The sequence below is a fragment of the Physeter macrocephalus genome, chromosome 18 (genome assembly GCF_002837175.3).
Source record: "Physeter macrocephalus isolate SW-GA chromosome 18, ASM283717v5, whole genome shotgun sequence".
Classification (NCBI taxonomy): domain Eukaryota; kingdom Metazoa; phylum Chordata; class Mammalia; order Artiodactyla; family Physeteridae; genus Physeter; species Physeter macrocephalus.
The window spans coordinates 48,707,627-48,727,768 of NC_041231.1; the positions used below are offsets into that span (position 1 = coordinate 48,707,627).

General features: G+C 40.5%; 1 protein-coding gene across 1 annotated transcript in view; it reads right to left on the reverse strand.

Moving 5' to 3' along the window:
• ULK4 (unc-51 like kinase 4) overlaps positions 1 to 20,142 on the reverse strand; it is a 591,889-nt gene that overhangs the window by 481,349 nt on the left and 90,398 nt on the right. Inside the window, exons 18-19 of the mRNA XM_024117044.3 lie at positions 12,078 to 12,185; positions 4,540 to 4,623 (exon numbers count right to left, since the gene is read on the reverse strand). Of these exons, the coding sequence (XP_023972812.1) occupies positions 4,540 to 4,623; positions 12,078 to 12,185 (192 nt within the window). The remainder of the gene's footprint in view (positions 1 to 4,539; positions 4,624 to 12,077; positions 12,186 to 20,142) is intronic.

Below are 20,142 nucleotides of genomic sequence, written 5' to 3' on the forward strand. Positions count from 1 at the left end.
GGCCTCTCCCGTTGAGGAGCGCAGGCTCCGGACGCGCAGGCTCAGCGGCCATGGCTCACGGGCCTAGCCGCTCTGCGGCACATGGGATCTTCCCAGACCGGGGCACGAACCCGTGTCCCCTGCATCGGCAGGCGGACTCTCAACCACTGCGCCACCAGGGAAGCCCCAGACCACATTCTTGATCTATACAGTAATGCAACTTTGTTACTGCAACAAAAGAAAAAAGAGGCAATAAAATCCCACCCACCTGAAAAAGTTTAAACCATCTCATAAACAACCCTGGACCAAGATAAAATTTTAAACTAGGGATTATCTATAAAATAACAATAATGGAAACACTACATGTCAAAACAATGGGATACAGCTAACACTAGGTTGAAAGTTAATAGCCTTAAATGTCTTAGTAACTACACAACAAAGAAAAAAGGAAAAAAAAAGCAAATGTAGTTACAAAACAACAATAAATGGCATACTAAACCAGGGATTAAAAAAAAATTGCAGATAGGGCAGTGTCTTAATCATTTTCACCTTTCCTGTGTCCAGCCAGTACATAATATGTTTTATAAATGCTACCTGTAAAGAACGGGAGCTGTATATGAGAGAGTTAACTTAAGCAATTAATTAAATACATTAGCTGAATGTCATCAAGAATTCAAAGGAACTTCAATCATCTTATTCCAGTGTTTTTTAAACCAAATGTGTCATTCTCTTTTTAGTTTTCTCATTGAGTATGCCTTCCATTTTCACTAATATCAACCAATTCTCCTCAAATTTATTCATAGATATACACTCTCAATCAACATCCCAACAAGTAAACTTGCATATAACTTTTAGAATCAACGTTTTAAGTAAAAAGGAACCAAAAAAAGCTAAGGAACTCATGAAAAAGATTAAAATGGTAAGAAAAAAACGCCCCTCTATATTTTTAAATTATTAAAAATAAATACTATTAATTTAGACAGCATGGCACAAATAATAGGCCAACAGAACTAAATAGAGACCAGGAAGAAACATGCACATTGACATGACAGAGGTACACTGCACAGCCGTGGGGGCAAGATGGACTTTTAATTAAGTGATGCTGGGATAACAGATTATGTTTATTTTAAAAAATAAAACTGGATCCACACATAGCACCACACACACAAAACAATTACAAATGGATTAAACTTCTAAAGGGAAAAAGGAAAAATAAAACTTTTAGAAGAAATATGTAATAGACCATCTTAATGAAGTTGGAGTAGAGAAGCTTTTCTTAAGATACAAAAAACAAATAATAAAGGAATGGATTGATAAATTTCTATTAAAATTAGGAACTTCTACTTATCAATAGACACTGTAAAGAAAATGAAAAGACCAAACACAAATTAGAAAGTATCTGGGATACACATAAACAAAAAAAAATTAATATCCAGAATACATTTTTTAAAAATTCCTATTGGTGGAGTACCATGACATCTGAAATTTTTTCAAACAGTTCAGAAAATAAATGAATGAATAAATAATACACATATATGGATAGATATACACACACACATATTACAACAAAGCAAAGAGGGCAAAACGTTAACCGTTGAACCTAGGTGATGTAAATAGAGGTGATCATTATAGTTTTCTTTCCTTTTCTAATACTTGAAACATTTTATAACAATAGGCTGGGTGGGTGGGAGGGTGGGAATGAAGGTGTGCAGAATTCCTACAAAGCAACAGAAAAAATTAAGACAATCATTTTCAAAACAGGAAAAACTACAGAAACCAAAATAACTAGAAAAAGATGGTCATTCTCATTAGTAATCAGGAAAATGCATATTAAAACTACTTTGAGAAACAATTTAATGCCCTCCAGACTGACAAAAACTTAAAGTCTGACTATATCAAATGTTCAAGAAGATGTCAGTTAATGGATACTCCTATACACTGCTGGTGGGAGTATAAACTGATACACACATGTGTCTCTGAGGCACACATCAACAACATACTATTCAGTGGTACAGACAATTTACACAACCAGCATGTACCAATCTCAACCTAACTTTAAGCAAAAAACTTAAGTCTCAAAAGAACACAGTGCCAATCCATTTATAGAGTTCAACATTTAGACTCAATCAACATAATATTTAGCAATACATTCAAAAAGGGAAACACTACAAAGAAAAACTTGGGAAAGTATAAAGAAACGAGAAAAAAAAATTAAGAAAACCTTGGGAAAGTTTATCACCGAACTCAGAATAGTGTTTACTCTTTGAAAGAAAGTACAAATTGCAATCCTAGAGGGAGAGAGAAAAATTCTCTAAGCAACCAGCGACCCAACCTTGGCGTTTTTTGGGTGTTTTTTTTTTTTTTTTTTTTTTGGCTGCATTGGGTCTTCGTTGCTGCGTGCGGGCTTTCTCTAGTTGAAGTTAGTGGGGGCTACTCTTCGTTGCAGTGCACGGACTTATTGCAGTGGCTTCTCTTGTTGTGAAGCACGGGCCGCGGGCTTCAGTAGTTGCAGCATGCAGGCTCTAGGGCACGAAGGCTTCAGTAGTTGTAGCCCACAGGCTCTAGAGTGCAGACTCAGTAGTTGTGGCCCATGGGCTTAGTTGCCCTGTGGCATGTGGTACCTTCCTGGACCAGGGCTCGAACCCATGTCTCCTCTATTGGCAGGCAGATTCTTAACCACTGCACCACCAGGGAAGTCCCCCCCACTTTTTTTTTTTTAAATAGAGTAAGTGTGTCAAAGTGTGTGCTTTTAACCATACTCCTACATTTCATATACTCTTCTGTATATGAGGTACATTTCACTATTAAATAACCTACTTTCAGAAATACCAGTAGGGGCTGGGAAAACAGTTTTCTACATTAAAAAAAAATTTTTTTAATCACTGAAGTGGCTTAAAATTTTTTTTACCTCAACTATGTCCTGAATACATTAGACAAATATGCTAAAGAATTGCTACAGTTGAATTATTTTTGTAAGGACAGAAATCCTTTTTTGGGGGGGATGATAACCTCTGAATTTATTTAATAGGGACAGTATTAGTGTACATGCTGCCAAAGCATACACTTAAATGCTTTTCAAACATATAAAATTTTCATAAATTAGAGAGTTCTGGACTTTTCTCCCTCTTAATGAAAAGATACAAGACTTGTCATACATACCAAGACAAACTATATCATTAGCTACATCACTATTTTACAGTTATTATTTGTTAACAATACACATGTATATCAAACGCTATTCTTTACAGTATGTACCCAATGAAAACACAGGAGGGGGTGGGGAGGATATATTTAATAAAGGATACCACCTCATGGATTAGAATTGATCATCTTTTAGTAGGCATTAATCTAAGTTTTATAAATTAAAGACACAAAGTTTTAAAAATTTCTTTACACCATTTAAAAAATTCCTAGAAGACTCCTTTCTCCTTTGAGCTCCTATATTTTGTTCTTTTGCATGAATGTACTTGACAGAGTCTACTTTATATTTTTATCTTATCTCCCACAACAGGTAGGATCTCTGCATGAATAGAAATTCCACCTTCTTCAACCATGTGCCCCCAGGTGTGCCTAGCTTGAGGCCTTGAATGATAAATCCAAAAATGTCTTTTGACTATAGATAAACATAACTTAATTCTCATACTGCTGATAAAGTACATAACACTGGCTTCATTCACATCCCACAGTGACAACTGACTACATAGTTAACCCTACAGGCGGGTAAGTGTTCACACCTCCTTTCTGGATCACTAGGGGAAAACCTTGCAGAGATTTTTCTACACTTGGGACATCATTCCATTACCATATAACTCATGAAGTAATGAACTCAAAAGAAAGATGTTTATTCTGACGTGTGTTTTTTTCATTCCTTAAGGAATGTTTTTAGCTTATGGCTCTGCCTTGGGTGAAACAATGTCAAGGTTTAAAGCAAACAGAAAAATGCCAACCTTTTAGGTCAGTTACTAAATCCTCTACACAATTACACACAGGAGCTACATATTCAGGTTGGTTGGTTGGCTAGCTGGCTGGTTTTCAGCCATTAACAACAGCATGAGAACGGATGTGAATAAATTGAAAAAAAAAGAAAAAAAACATATCACATAATAACTACTACTTAATATTAAAATCAACAGATACTAGTGGCAGCTTCCCCGTTTCTGAACCACAAAATGGCAACCTGACAAGATAATCACGGGGATGTCGAGGTTCGCAGAAAATTCTCTGCATATACCTTGCTTGTTAAACTGTTGTATCGATAACTTTCAAAGAGAGGGGAGGATTAAGTATATATGTTACTGAGAACTAGTTAGGTTGTTTATATTTGCTATCACCTCTTAAAAAGCAAGACATTTTAACAAGTGAATGAGAGTTAGTTCGTTTTTACACTTGATCCACCGTAGGTCACTGGCTCACAGTGGCTTGTCGGGATTACTTAAATTCAGGAGCAATACAGTGGTTGGTTGACAGGCTCCTGCACTGCTGCAGGCTACAATCCTCACACAGTGCCTGAAGGGTTATTACAATTGCAAGCGTCTACAGAGGACAACAAAGAAGGCTTACCCCTTCCCGAAGGCACCTCATTAGCACCGTGTATGCAGCCGAGGGAACAGCCCAGCATTCTCGGGGCTTCTTTTTTTTTTCTTCCTAAAATGAAGTAGAAGGAAAGGCAGTGAAGCTAATAGCACAAAAGATATTAAATTAACCCTTTCAAGAAAAAGGCTCGGTTTCATATATACAAACTACCTAAAACTTCTTAACATTCTATTGAAAGTACAGCCTGACAACTATGACCTGATGAGGGGTCTTTTACTGCACTGTACATACAAGGTATTTCTTCTATTTCTCATTATGTTGTATGTGATGTTGATAAGATCCCCTCAGCAGTAGCTAGATGGAAAGAACTAAGAAATGACAGTATGACCTGGTCGATAGAGAAACCATTCCACTGATAACTGCAGGTGATGATACAGCTACTCCTACCTAAAAGGTATGACATTATCTGTAACGATTTGAAAGCACAGAACACACAGCTTTGAGTAATATCTCCGGATAATCCATAGGAACAAGTAAAACCCCGGATGCTACCTAGCAAGACAAAGCTCAATAAAAGTCAGCAATTATGATTAGCGGGTACACTGATTTTAATGACATCAGGAAAAATTCTTTCACAGAAGAACCAAATTAGAGAGATAACCGCAAGAACACTCCTGGAACCTATCAAATAAAATCACAAACTAAACCAGGGGCCACAGAGAAAGGCGAAAAACAATCATCTCTTTATAGCAGAAGAAATTCGGCTCTGCTTAGAATATTTCTTTAAGATTGTCCAAATGTTAGAATTGGTACCTTACTGATCCAAAAGTATTTAATACCCATGATGAGAATTGTGACCCATTAAAACTGTACCCTTAATCATGGAATTCCACATAGGGTCATAAATCAGACATTAACATCCAGAGCTGCTCCAGCTCAAAAATCGCGAATCAGCACCCAATTCAACTTCCAAACACAACTTTCCTCCCTTCCAGCTCATTTATTCAGGAGGCCCACCACAACCTTTCCTTAACATCACTGGACTCTGCTCCCCGTCTCCCCTCCCCCACCCCTTCTCTTTCCCCCAGTCCATCCCCTACCCTCCCTGGCAGCCACTTCGATTCCTGGTCTATCATTTAATCACTCTGGCCAAAGGCCTGAATGACCTCACCCTCTGGAGTGCCCTTGTGCTGGGCCCGGGGAAACTCAACCTTAGAGGGAGCCAGTGGCTGGTTTTCTCCAGGCCTGCTCTCAGATAGCTGGGCTCTTGGAGGGGTGACACCAAGAACACAGAGTCCACAAAGGACCTAGGATCAGTAAGCCCAGGGACCTTCCACGTCACTCTCCAGGCCTGTCTCTCTCTCTGACCAATTCCCTCTCCTAAAGGACCACAGTATTTCAAACCCGTGGCCCTGCCATCACTTCACCTACTTTTCCTCCTTCGCGGAGACCATGGAAGTGATGAGAAGGGAACTACTAACTCACCTCCCCCTGCAGCCAGCTGCTGCCCATATCCAGTGGTTACAGCAGGACAGGCTCCTCCACCCCTTCCACATAGGCTCACGAGCCCGTTCCCACCCTGCTTTCTTCAGGGTCGTTAGGATCTGGACCACCCCTTATTGCTCCTAAGTGCTCGAGGTCCTATCTCCACGGGATCCCTTCCATTTCCACTAGAACAGACTCACTGTCATCTCCCATTTTCAGATGTGCTGTGAGAACTACATGTAGATGTTTTTCTTTTTTTTTTTGGCTGGGCCGCGTGGCATGTGGGATCTTAGTTCCCCGACCAGGGATCAAACCCGTGCCCCCGGCAGTGGAAGTCCCCTGTAGGTGTATTTTTGATGTCTTTGTGGGAGAAGGTGAGCTCCACGTCCTTCTATTCCGCCAGCTTGATCTGGCCCCCTGTTGTCTCCCATTTTCAAAAGAGCCCCTCGCCCCTCCACTCTTTCCCACAACCATCCTCAGCTTTACATTCACTTCCTCAAGTGTCCTCACCTCCCCCTAAATCCTCAACATGCCGGAGTCTGACTTCTTTGGTCTCACTCACTCCACGTTAAATAAATAAATACACGAAACAGCTCTTGTTGGGTTACCGGTGACTTTCGTGTCACTCAAGCCAGGGGACTCTGTGGCCCTCTTTCTTGGACACTCAGCCCTATCGACCTTCTCTTTTCTGAAATGCCCACTCCTCTCCTAAGTTTGCTCCTGCTTCACATACTCTCCGTTAGGATCCAGAAGCCTCTCTTACCATACTCCAATCTATTCTCCACATTTAAACCAGAGTCATCTTTGTGGCACTTAAATCAGATGACACCCTTACCCTTCTTAAAACTTTATCGGCTTCCCCTTGCTCTCAGGATCAAGACCCAGACATCCGACTTGGCCGAGGAGCCCTCCATGGTCACGTCCCTGCCAGTCTCTGCAGCCTTACTTCCTGCTCATTCCCCTCCAGTCCCATTGGCCTTGGTGCAGTTCATGAGTGGAAAAAAGCACCTACTGTGTGCGAGGAACTCTTCTAAACAATAGCCACACAGCTGTGAGCAAGAAAGATAAACGTTCTGGGATTCCCTGGTGGCGCAGCGGTTGAGAATCTGCCTGCCAATGCAGGGGACACTGGTTCGAGCCCTGGTCTGGGAAGATCCCACATGCCGCGGAGCAACTGGGCCCATGAGCCACAATTACTGAGCCTGCACGTCTGGAGCCTGTGCTCCGCAACGACAGAGGCCGCAATAGTGAGAGGCCCGCGCACCGCAGTGAAGAGTGGCCCCCGCTTGCCACAACTAGAGAAAGCCCTCGCACAGAAACGAAGACCCAACACAGTCAAAAACAAATAAATAAATAAATAAATAAATTTATTTAAAAAAAAAAAAGAAACCATTAAACAAACTAGTTTATTGAACTTCATAGTTCTGCTTCCTACATTTCAAGTCAAAGAGATAAAGCTGGGCCAAAAGAGGATAAATTGAGGTGTTTATAATTAACCTTCCTTTCAGAAACTTAATCTTCCAGTGAACAGGACCATAACACAGGAATGAAGAAATAATTTGTAATCATCAGTGTATTTTGCCATTGCTCAGAAAATGACTTTTATTTGGCATAATCTTCTCACAAGGTGACCTGATAAATTAGATTTTTTGATTAATGGAGAGTTTCAACATACTCTAATAATACTACCTGCACCACATAACTACCAGCCAGTCAGAATTCAGTAAATGTACTGAACACTGAAAACATTAAACTGAACTTAATCTTTGTTTAAAAGACAGAATCTTTCAGTATCTTAGGGTCATTACTAGCAGTGTACCATATACATACGGAGCGCTTGCCACAACTAGAGAAAGCCCTACACAGAAACGAAAACCCAACACAGCCATAAATAAATAAATAAATTAAAAAAAAAAAAAAGAAAGATAAACGTTCTGTTTTAATGGCATTTGGTGGGGGACAAAGTTTTTTTTTAATTAAACAAACAAGTCAAGATAGTGATGAGCGCTATAAAGAAAAGCATAGCAATGGATAAACAAGGTCCTACTGTATAGCACAGGGAACTATATGCAATATCCTGTTATAAACCATAATGGAAAATATTAAAAAGTATATATATATATATATATATATATATAAACTGAGTCACTTTGCTGTACAGCAGAAATTAAACACAACATTATACATCAACTATACCTCAATAAAAAAAATTTTTTAATTAAAAAAAAAAAAAGGAAGAAAAGCACACCAGGCTAAGGAGTTAGAGGAAGACTGTAGTCAGAGAGGCTCCATCTCACATTGCTCAGGGCCAGGAGAAGGCTCTCTGCAGGGATCCATGTGAGCAGAGAGAAACTGTAAACATCTAGGGGGAAAAGAATGCAAGCAGGGGGAACAGCAAATGCAAAGGTGTGGGGGCAGGATCAGGGTACGAGGAGTTTCAGGGAACTGTGGGGAGGGCAGTGCGCCTGGGAGGAGGAAACAACTAAGAGGGTCGTGAGGGCAGAGGTCATATGGGGACTGGGGAGGCAGCTCACAAGAGCCCAGAAGGTAACTGGAGATTTAGCTGTGACAACGAGGAAGACAGGAAGCATGGCAGGGCTCTGAGGAGTGACAACTGCAGAGTCTCATGGGTTTAACAGGCTCACTCTGGCTGATGTTTGTGGAAGACTTCAATGGACACAAGAGTGAAGCAAGGAGATCATCTGGAAATGATTATTGGCTGGACAAAAAGAGACAAAATATAAGAATACCTGGCCTCAATGTGGTATGTATCCTTGACAAAAGTCAGAAAAAAAATACGTAAACTATAAATGTGTTGCCTTATAATAGCCTCGCCAGAATCACAGTCTGGTCTTCTGTTCTCATGCTTATAACCTTAGGGTGTTACCAGAGAAGCAAAAGGACAGGACTTAGGTGTCTACATTATATACGATATGCATGTATGTACGTATGTATGTGTGTGTGTGCGTATACATATATCAGTCACTTCAGGTCAGTCTCACTACGTCAGCACTGACCTGAGATGTTAAGGTTTACCTATATTCTAAGTGACAATGCCACAAACAGCCTCATCTCATGAAACATTAGTGATTTGTGTGGATCCAGGGACATAACTTCCTTTTCTGGTTTGCTATCATAAGATGTGGTCAAATGTCATGGCCACAGAATCATCCCTTTATTAAAACAGCCTAGCTTACATCCAATTAAAGTGAGAACCAAGGGAAATGATTCTCTAGATCTACTTTTAGAAACAAATAGAAATATGATTCTGCATTATTCCATTTATATAAGACTCTACAAAATGCAAACTAGTCTATATGACAGAAGGCAAATCAGCGGTTGCCTGCGGGTGGGGAGAGGGGCAGGCGGGAGGGGTAACAAATGGTGCTGAGAAAACTTTTGGAGGCGACAGATATTTTCATTATCTTGACTGTGATGATGGTTTCACAGATGTATACATGTATTAGCGTTGACCAAATTTTAATCTTTAAACATGTGCAGTTTATGGCCAATTATACCTCAATTAAGCTGGGGGGAAAGGTAAAAAAAAAATGGGACACATGCTCCCCAAATAAACTGTACTAGACTCCCACCCATGATAAGATGGCAGACCACACTTCCTGTGGTCTGAGATACCTGACCTTTCTTCTAAGGAAAGCAGTTTTATTCTGTATCCTTAAAATGCCTCAGAAAGCTGACAAGAAAACAAAGAATAATCAAGCCAAAAATTAGCTGCAAGCATGAAGGGATAAACAGAGCACTGAAGTTTGCTTTTATTCTGATGGCCTGCAGAACTTGGTAAATTTGAGCTTTGATGTCAAGGCCTCCAGGGCCCAAGGTAAGAGTAAAGTCAATATAAACTCTCCAGCCCCACCCCCTGAAGAACTGCAAGGAAAACTGTCTTTCACAAAACTTAGCACACAAGAGAATGTTCCAGTGCAAGAGGAGGAGGGAGGGAGCTCTAAGTACTAATTGAGAAAGACATCCATATTAATTATTAAGAAATAGCTCCAGGGCTTCCCTGGTGGCGCGTTCGTTGAGAGTCCGCCTGCTGATGCAGGGGACACGGGTTCATGCCCCGGTCTGGGAAGATCCCACATGCCGCGGAGCGGCTGGGCCCGTGAGCCATGGCCGCTGAGCCTGCGCGTCCGGAGCCTGTGCTCCGCAACGGGAGAGGCCACAACAGTGAGAGGCCTGCGTACCGCAAAAAACAAAACAAAAACAAAAAAAAGAAATAGCTCCAGTGTATGTATCGACATACACTGTGTTTAATACTGTGTAACTATTAAGTGAAAAAAGTTGCTCTGCTTGCTATATAAAATGAGACAAAGTAAGAATCTACATTTCTACTCGCTCATTTGTGCAAAACTAATGCTGTAAATATAAGTAAGAAAGTAATCGTAATGGTTATTTATTGGGGAACTACACAGATGGGGGACAAAAATAGAAAAGAGACCCTTCCCTGTTTACCTTTCTATACTTCCAAGTTTTCTAGTTTCATGAATGTGTTATCTCTTCAAAATATAAAATTACCTGAGAATAAACTCAACCAAGCTAAATGTAAAAAGCTTTATGAGTGAAATATACTGGGTTGGCCAAAAAGTTCATTTGGGTTTTTCTGTTAAGATGACGAACTTTTTGGCCAACCCAATAATTTAAATAACTTAAATGAAAAATATTTTAATATAAATACATGAAAACACCATTTTTTTGTGCATTAAAGGACAACATATCATAAATGTACTAATACTTTCCTCAGAGATGCAGTACAATCCCGAACATGCATTAGAAGACTCAAAATCACAAAGACAGCAGTATTTCTGTATAGTCAATGCAGGGTTCAAAAGATGATTTCAGAATTGGACAATCTGATTCTAAAATTTATTCTGACATGTAAAGGGCCAGGAATAGCCAACACATTTATGAAAACGAAGACTAAGGAGGTGAGATTTGCTGTACAGGCTATCAATAATAAGTATGGAACTAAATGATTTTAAATACTGATGTTTTATAGTAATTAAGTTAATTGCCTTAAAATGATGATCATCCAGAAAGTCAATTTAGATACTAAGGATACTCAGGTTATATAACATTTAAGCAAGTTCTAGAAGCAAAACATAAGTACAAGGAGAGAACTTTTGATTAACTTATAACTTACTGGTAACTCATTAAAACACTCAGAGCATCACATGAAATGAATAACTCATAATTTATCTATATCTATTCAATATAGTCCCAAATATAAGAAGTCGAATTCTGCAGTCACAAATTCTCATGCCATGTTAAGAGCTATATTTACACATAGTGTTTTCAATAATAATGGCGCTTTTACACTGGGAGAACCAACAGGATCCTCTTGCATGAAGGAGTCAAAGATGGCAGCAGGGCTTCCCTGGTGGCGCAGTGGTTGAGAGTCCACCTGCCGATGCAGGGGACGCGGGTTCGTGCCCCGGTCTGGGAAGATCCCACATGCCGCGGAGCGGCTGGGCCCATGAGCCATGGCCGCTGAGCCTGCGCGTCCGGAGCCTGTGCTCCGCAGCGGGAGAGGCCACAACAGAGAGAGGCCCGCGTACCGAAGAAAAAAAAAAAAAATCAGCTCCACTGTATCATTGTTAATAATACTTACAGAGAGCACTGCAAGTTTTAGGTAGGGCTCTAGCCCTAAATTTACTCAAAGACAATGAAACATCCCCCTGCGCGTCCGGAGCCTGTGCCCCGCAGCGGGAGAGGCCACAACAGAGAGAGGCCCGCGTACCGAAGAAAAAAAAATAAAAAAAAAAACAAAGATGGCAGCAACCTAGGGAGTACTTTGGGGACTCTGGTCCACCGGTTTTAAAATACAGCCTGAGAATCTCCTACACTTTAAAGAAAAAGAGGCACTGGGGGAGAGGGAAGACAGACAAGGAGAGATAGAAGAAGAGTCAGAAAGACACTGAGAGCCTCTCTCCTCCAGAGGTAAAAATTCTCCTAAATTCCTTAGGTGTGCTCAAAGAGACAAAATCAAAAAATTTTGATTTTGATATCTGCCATGATATGTCAGAACACATCAAAGAACAACAGAGTTAACCAGACAACCTTACCTGGGTGGCTATAAGATAGATCAGCTCCCCCAGGGTTGGTAAAAGGCACTGTTTTAATTTGCTGTTCCTGAAGTTTTCCCTAATTAATTCGGTTAAGAGAGTAACTGCCTGAAAAGAGAGGGAAAAAGTATATTATTTCATGTGTATCTCTTGGTTCTTTAGCCTATGTGTAACAGACAAGACACTCTACAAAATTCATCTTCCATTTTTAAGAACTGGTTTCCAAATTATTTTCAATATACGGGCCTTATTCCTGAAGGAAAAACATAGTAACTCTCCCAGACGAAGATACAAATACACCTAGTGAAATAAACTTACCGACTTACAGCACTTATCAGTTACTAAGCATTTTCACTATATCGCCAATCTTCTGTGAGAGAACCGTTGCTCTGTCTTTAAAGCCAGAAAACCTAGGCTGAGAGAGCTGCAGCAGCTTTGCCCCCATGCCATCCAGTCCACTTGGAAGCCAGAATCTGAACACAGATTTTCCCATGCCAGATCCCTAGGATGCTCCAGCACACCCCAGTTTGAAAAATTCTTACACTGCATGAAACTTTTAAATGATTCCTTCAGAAATACAAGTGGGGCAACATTATACCAACATTCCAGTATAATCCACTTTGAAATCCGGCAGCATGTTTTATCAGATCTAGTTAATTTCCTAGGACTCATGCTGAGAAAATCCCATGTGCTCCATGCCAGAATGTATACCCCAGAACACAGGCTAATCAAATGATACTGTGACCATGAAGTAGGGTATAAGGGTTTCAGAATGATACATATAGAATGAGATGGGAAAAAATTGTATATAAATAGTGTGGAAGCATTGCTCCGAAACAGTGTGTGCAACTGAAAACATGGTGCACAAACAAGATGATTTCTTACTGTGACAAGATAAAAGTTTTTAAATTGAACATATATCAAAACATTAGGGGGCTTCCCTGGTGGCACAGTAGTTGAGAGTCCTCCTGCCGATGCAGGGGACACGGGTTTGTGCCCCGGTCCGGGAAGATCTCACATGCTGCGGAGCGGCTAGGCCCGTGAGCCATGGCCGCTGAGCCTGCACGTCCGGAGCCTGTGCTCCGCAACGGGAAAGGCCACAACAGTGAGAGGCCCGCGTACAGCAAAAAAAAAAAAAAAAAAAAAAATTAGGTCGTACAACTAAAACTAATACAATGTTATATGTCAATTATATCTCACTTTAAAAATTAATTAAGGCTTCCCTGTTGGAGCAGTGGTTAAGAATCTGCCTGCCAATGCAGGGGACACGGGTTCAAGCACTGGTCTGGGAAGATCCCACATGCCACGGAGCAACTAAGCCTGTGAGCCACAACTACTGAGCCCACGTACCACAACTACTGAAGCCCGTGCACCTAGAGCCCGTGCTCCGCAACAAGAGAAGCCACAGCAATGAGAAGCCCGTGCACCGCAACGAAGAGTAGCCCTCGCTCACCACAACTAGAGGAAAAAACCCGTGCGCAGCAATGAAGACCCAACACAGACAAAAATAAACAAAAAATAAAATAAATTTTTTTAAAAATTAAAAGGTTTAAAAACTGAAACTGAGCACTTAAAAACTTTCAGAGCAATTTGACGATGCTACAACATCCCAGCATGTAATCACTGGTCCCGTACTGTAAAACAAGAGTGTGGACAAGTTGGAGTTGCACATCAGGGAGCTGCACAATAGTCATGCACGGGAGGAACACTTGTTGATGTGGGTTTTTCTGAACAGCTTTATTGAGTTACAACTGACCTACAATGTGCTGCATTTTTTTTTTTTTTTTTGGCCATCCGTGAGGCTTCCAGGATCTTAGTTCCCTGACCGGGGATTGAACCCAGGGCCACGGCAGTGAAAGTGCCGACTCCTAACCACTGGACCGCCAGGGAACTTCCAGAGCTGCGTATATTTAAAGTGTACAATTAGATATGTTTGACATACGCACGTCCCAGTGAAATCACCACCACGATCAAGATAGCAACACCCCCAAGTGTTTCCTCAAGTTCCCTTGGTAATCCCTCCATTTCACTACCTTTCTCTCCTCCCACTGATTTACCTTCTGTCATTAGTTGGCATTTTCTAGAGTTTACGTTAATGGAATCATATACTATGTATTCTTATTTGTCTGGCTTCTTTCACTTAGCAAAACGCATTTGAGATTCTTCCATGTTGTTTATATATAGTTCATTCTCTTTCGTTGCTGAGTAGTATTCCCCTATACATGGCTACCACCTTGTGTAACTCCCACCACCCACTGCCTTACACACAGTGAATCCCCCATATAAAGTGGTTGAGGAGGAAAAAGGAATCACATACATCACATTAGCCCTTGCAGGTCACTTCTGCACACAGTCTTCCTTTTCCTTCAACCCCTACTGATCATCCACTAGTATTACCTTGAACCCATCCGAAATTAACAATGTTCAGCCTTTTCTTTTTACCAACAAAAACAGCAATTTGTCACCAGCATACCTATCATAAAAGAACGGATAAAGGAAGGATTCTAAAGAGAAAGGAAATGATTTAAAAAAAAAAAAGAACCTTGGAAAATCAGGAAGGAAGCAAAAGCGTGGTAGGCAAAAATACAGGTAAATACAATTGGCTTTCCGCCTCCTATTAAGTTTTCTAAATTATGTTGGATGGTTGAAGTAAATGTTAGGAAAATGCTTGATTTGGTTCTAAATGTATTTAGAGGAGATATATATACATATATATATGTGTGTGTGGTATGCGGGCCTCTCACTGCTGTGGCCTCTCCCGTTGCGGAACACAGGCTCCGGACGCACAGGCTCAGCGGCCATGGCTCACGGGCCCAGCCGCTCCGCGGCATGTGGGATCTTCCTGGACCGGGGCACGAACCCGTGTCCCCTGCATCGGCAGGTGGACTCTCAACCACTGCGCCACCAGGGAAGCCCAGAGGATATATTTAAGACAACTATATAAAAATGAGGGAGGTTAAATGTTGAAAAGGGAGGTAAGTTTTCTATACTTCACTTGAATGGGTAAAATGATGACACCACTAGACTGATAAATTATGTATAATATAAATATAAACAATGTTGTTTTTTAAAAAATCAAAGACAAGCTAAATAAATGAAGAGATGTATTTGTGTGTGTGTGTGTGTGTGTGTGTGTGTGTGTGTGTGTATTTTATTTTCTGTACAATATGATGTTTTGACATCTTAAAAAAACCTTTCTGGCTGGGGAGAGAATGACCCTACCCTCCCAGGGCCAGCCAATTCTTAGAGGTAGCAAAGGCCCAGAAGAGCATGTCTTTAATATGCAAACTCGCCAATCCAGAGCCATACCTCCTCTATCTGGCCCTTATACCTCAGGAGACAATATTCTTCTGCCTTCATCATCCCAGGACCAGGTACCACGCAATGAGAGACTCTTCCTATAGCCCAAAACCTGCTGAAATTATTCAGACTAGCCAATTCTAAGGTGTTTATCCTGCCTCGCCTTTCCCGTGGAAACCCCAATAAAGGCTATGGCTTAAGCACTCCCCTTTTCTGCCTCCTGACCACCTTGGTGTTTTTCCATATGGCCCTGTATGCCATGCCTGTCTCTAGAACCTGTAAACATAACAAACTTTATTTTCCTGAGCCTCTCCTCTCTCTCCTCTTGTGGCCGCTCCTGACTGACCATCTCATAAATGAATACAAAAAGGAGATATACTATGTTCATACACAGTAAGACTCATGGTAAAGATGTCAATTTCCCCCAAACTGATAGCTTGGTTTATTGAAATTCCTAGCAAGATTTTTTTTGTAGATATCCATAAGATTATCCTACAATTCATGTGGAAAGCAGAAATATCAGAAGAGCCAAAACAATTTTGAAAAAGGAGAATAAGGTGGTTGAAACTGTTCCACCTGATTTCAAGACTTATTATACAGCTACAGTAATCAAGACTGTGTGGCATCGTCAGAGAAACAGGCACTCAGATCAATGGACCAGAACAGAGAATCCAGAACTAGCTCCATACAAGTATGGCCCACTGATTTTTGACAAAGGTGCAAAGGCAAGACAACAGAGAGAAGTCAATCTTTTAAAGAAATGTTGCTGGGGCAACTGGCTCTCCACAGGAAAAACAAAAAGGAAACCTCAACCTAAGTCATCTGACACTTTATACAAAATATCAACTCAAAATGGATCATGGATTCAAATGTAAAACAGAAAATGAGAAGTAAAAAAATAAGATAAAGTCTTCAGAATCTAGGTAAAGAGCAGATTTGATACCAAAAGCACAGAGACACTGTACCAAAGAAGCTATACAACTGGCAGATAAGCACATGAAAAGATGTTCACCATCATTGGCTATTAGGGAAATGCAAATTAAAACCACAATGAGATATCACTACACACCTATCCGAATCGCAAAAATAAAATAGAGTGACAATACCACCTGCTGCTGACGATGGAGAGAAACTGGATCACTCATACCATTGCTGGTGGGGATGTAAAATGGTACAGGAAGGCTGGAAAATAGTTTGGCAGTTTCTCTAAAAAAACAAATGAACCACTAAACATGCAGCTACCAAAGAACCCAGAAACTCATCAGCATTTATCCCAGAGAAATGAAGACTTTCATCCACATAAAAATCTGTACATCAATTTTACAACAGCTTTATTTGTAACTAACCAAACTGGAAATAATCCAGGTATCTTTCATCAGGTAAATGGTTAAATAAACCGTGGTACAGCCATAGTAAGGAATACTATTAAGCAATAAAAAGTAACAAACTGTTGGGACTTCCCCTGGCAGTCTAGTGGTTGGGACTTCGCCTACCAATGCAGGGGGTGCGGGTTCAATCCCTGGTCGGGGAGCTGGGGTCCCAAATGCCTCGCAGCCAGAGGGCCATGACATAAAACAGAAGCAATGTTGTAACAGGTTCAGTAAAGACTTTAAAAATGGTCCACATCAAAAAAAATCATTTAAAATAAAAAAGTAACAAACTGTTAACACGTGCAACAACCAGGATGAATAGCCAGAGAATTACGTTAAGAAAAAAAAAGCCAAGTCTGAAAGGTTACAGACCATACAGTTCCATTCATACATCCTCAAAATGACAGAAGTACAGAAATGGAGAATAGATTAGTGGTCGCCAGGGGTTGGAAGGAGGGGCATGAGCCAGAGGGAAGAGGGTGTGGTTATAAAGGGCAATAAGGGTGATCCTTGTGGGGATGAAACTGTTCTCTTCATTAACTATCTCAGCGCCAATATTCTGGTTGCAATATTGCACAATAGTTCTTCCAAGATTTCACTATCGGGGAAAACTGGATGAAGTATACCCAGTGTCTCTCTGTACTATTTCTTACAACTGCATGTAAATCTACAATTATCTCAAACTAAAAGGTTTAATTCTTTTCAAGTCAACCTCACACTAAATTCAAAATCCAGATCCAACTTTCTGCTTCACAAAATTAATAGCAGGGACATATAGCCTTTCTCCATTTTATCATCCACTGGAATTTTGTATCAGTAAGCATCACAGGAAATTAAAAACATTATAATGCTGCAGACCCTTAAAGAAATAAAACTGAACTGCCTCCAGCATAAAAGAAATTGCTTTGGAGCTCAGTGTCTCGTAAACTGACAAACATCATATAATCTATGCCAGTAATTCCACAGCAACATGACATCTCACTTGCAAAACTTAACTTTGAATAACACTAAACAATACACAACAAAAAATGTTTCCCTGCACTGTTATTTGTATAGATTTTCCACTTGTTCTATAAAAATTTAAAGAAATATTAATATTAAAAAGGAAAACTGTAAGACTAATTAATAAACAAACCACATAAATGACAAATACCAAGCAGAAAATTAAGTTTTTATTGACCTAAGTATGACATTCAAATATGGCAATACTAAACAGAAAAAGGTAAACGAGATTGTTTAATTCTTCTTCCAACTCAGAAATCCAAGTAATACGTGGATATTGTTCTTATGCATGTTTGTCCTATAGTCTGTAAAAGTCTGCCTGGCCTTGTGACTTCCCTGGTGGCACAGTGGTTAAAAATCCACCTGCCAATGCAGGGGAGGGGACATGGGTTTGAGCCCTGGTCCGGGAAGATCCCACATGCTGAGGAGCAACTAAGCCCGTGCGCCATACCTACTGAGCCCGCATGCCACAACTACTGAAGCCTGCGCTCCGCAACAAGAGAAGCCACCGCAATGAGAAGCCCACGCACCAAAACGAAGAGTAGCCCCCGCTCTCTGCAACTAGAGAAAGCCCTTGTGTAGCAACAAAGACCCAGTGCAACCAAAAATAAATTTATAAAAAAAAAATTTGCCTGGGCTTCTAACATTGAAACTGAAAGAGATAAAAAATGGGATATTCAAGTACTATGCTACTATTGTATGCGTTTTTGGAAAACCTAAGGAAAATGAGGGGATTGGTGGGGGGATCCTTATTTCTAGTATCATTATGGTTTGAGTCATATCTACACCATCACTGGTTCTATTACCCTAACAGAAACTATCCTTCTGCAACCACGGGCATGATGGGTTGCTTGATTATTTCTAATAATAATTTAAGATTGTAATGCTATTTCCTAAACTATTTTGAAATCAAAACCCATTTTACAACAACTTTGACAAAGTGAAGCCAGGCCTCTTTTGGCTTTATCTGAAATCATCAGATTGACATTAAAAGGTCAAATGGGGCTTCCCTGGTGGCGCAGTGGTTGAGAGTCCGCTTGACAATGCAGGGGACGCGGGTTCGTGCCCCGGTCCGGGAAGATCCCACATGCCGCGGAGCGGCTGGGCCCGTGAGCCATGGCCGCTGAGCCTGCGCGTCCGGAGCCTGTGCTCCGCAACCGGAGAGGCCACAACAGTGAGAGGCCCGCGTACCACAAAAAAATAAAATAAAATAAAATAAAATAAATAAATAAATAAAAGGTCAAATGTGCTTCAATCTCACATACCCTGGACTGAGCCTCTTAGGCAGAAAGACAGGAAGATGATGAAGTAAGAAGTTCTGCAGTTATAAAACTAATATTCTGAACTTGCAGAAAGAGTTTGCTTGCTCTTGACTCTCAAATTATAGTTTTTAAATGTCCATGTTAACGGGTATACAATTAACAGCTACAAATAGAAACTGAATTAAACTCCAGACCCAGTGTTTTATTAGGCCAAAGGGACATTTTTGAAACCCTATACAACTATTCCCAAAGGGAGATACAGCAGCAGCCATCACAACAACATAGTCTTTAAAATTAGATACTATTCAGTATTCCTCCCTAATCCCTGAAGTAAGAGGCATTCCACAATCTCAAATGAACAGAGAATTCCAATTGATACCACTTTGCCCAGCCCTTTTCTTTCTTAGAACACCATTTTCAATGTCCCAAACACAAAAGAAGGGCCCCATAATTCTTTCTTCAATTTTATTTTATTAAATCTTAGATTTCTTTGGGTATTGCATTTCAGATCTGTAGACTTGAAACGTCAAGTTCTCATTTTCACAAGTGTTGGTTTAAAAAGTGTGAGAGAGAGAAAACACACTAGACAGACAAGAGAAGGCTGAAGAGGCAGGAACAGAAAGATGGTAAACCTGTTTGAAGAGAAAAAAATTCTGTATCTAATAACTAAAACTGTTGTTGCAATGTGGCAGCACTGTAAGAAGTTCTCCTTGGTGATGTCTGGATATCAAAGTTTTAACATTAGTGTCTATACGAAAAGACAACCCTCAGAATGGGAGAAAATACTTGCAAATGAAGCAGCTGACAAAGGATTAATCTCCAAAATATACAAGCAGCTCATGCAGCTCAGTATCAAAAAAAAAAAAAAAACCCAATCCGAAAATGGGCAGAAGACCTAAATAGACATTTCTCCAAAGAGGATATACAGATTGCCAACACACACATGAAAGGATGCTCAACATCACTAATCATTAGAGAAATGCAAATCAAAACTACAACGAGGTATCACCTCACACCAGTCAGAATGGCCAGCATCAAAAAATCTACAAACAACAAATGCTGGAGAGGGTGTGGAGAAAAGGGAGCCCTCTTGCACTGTTGGTGGGAATGTAAATTGATACAGCCACTATG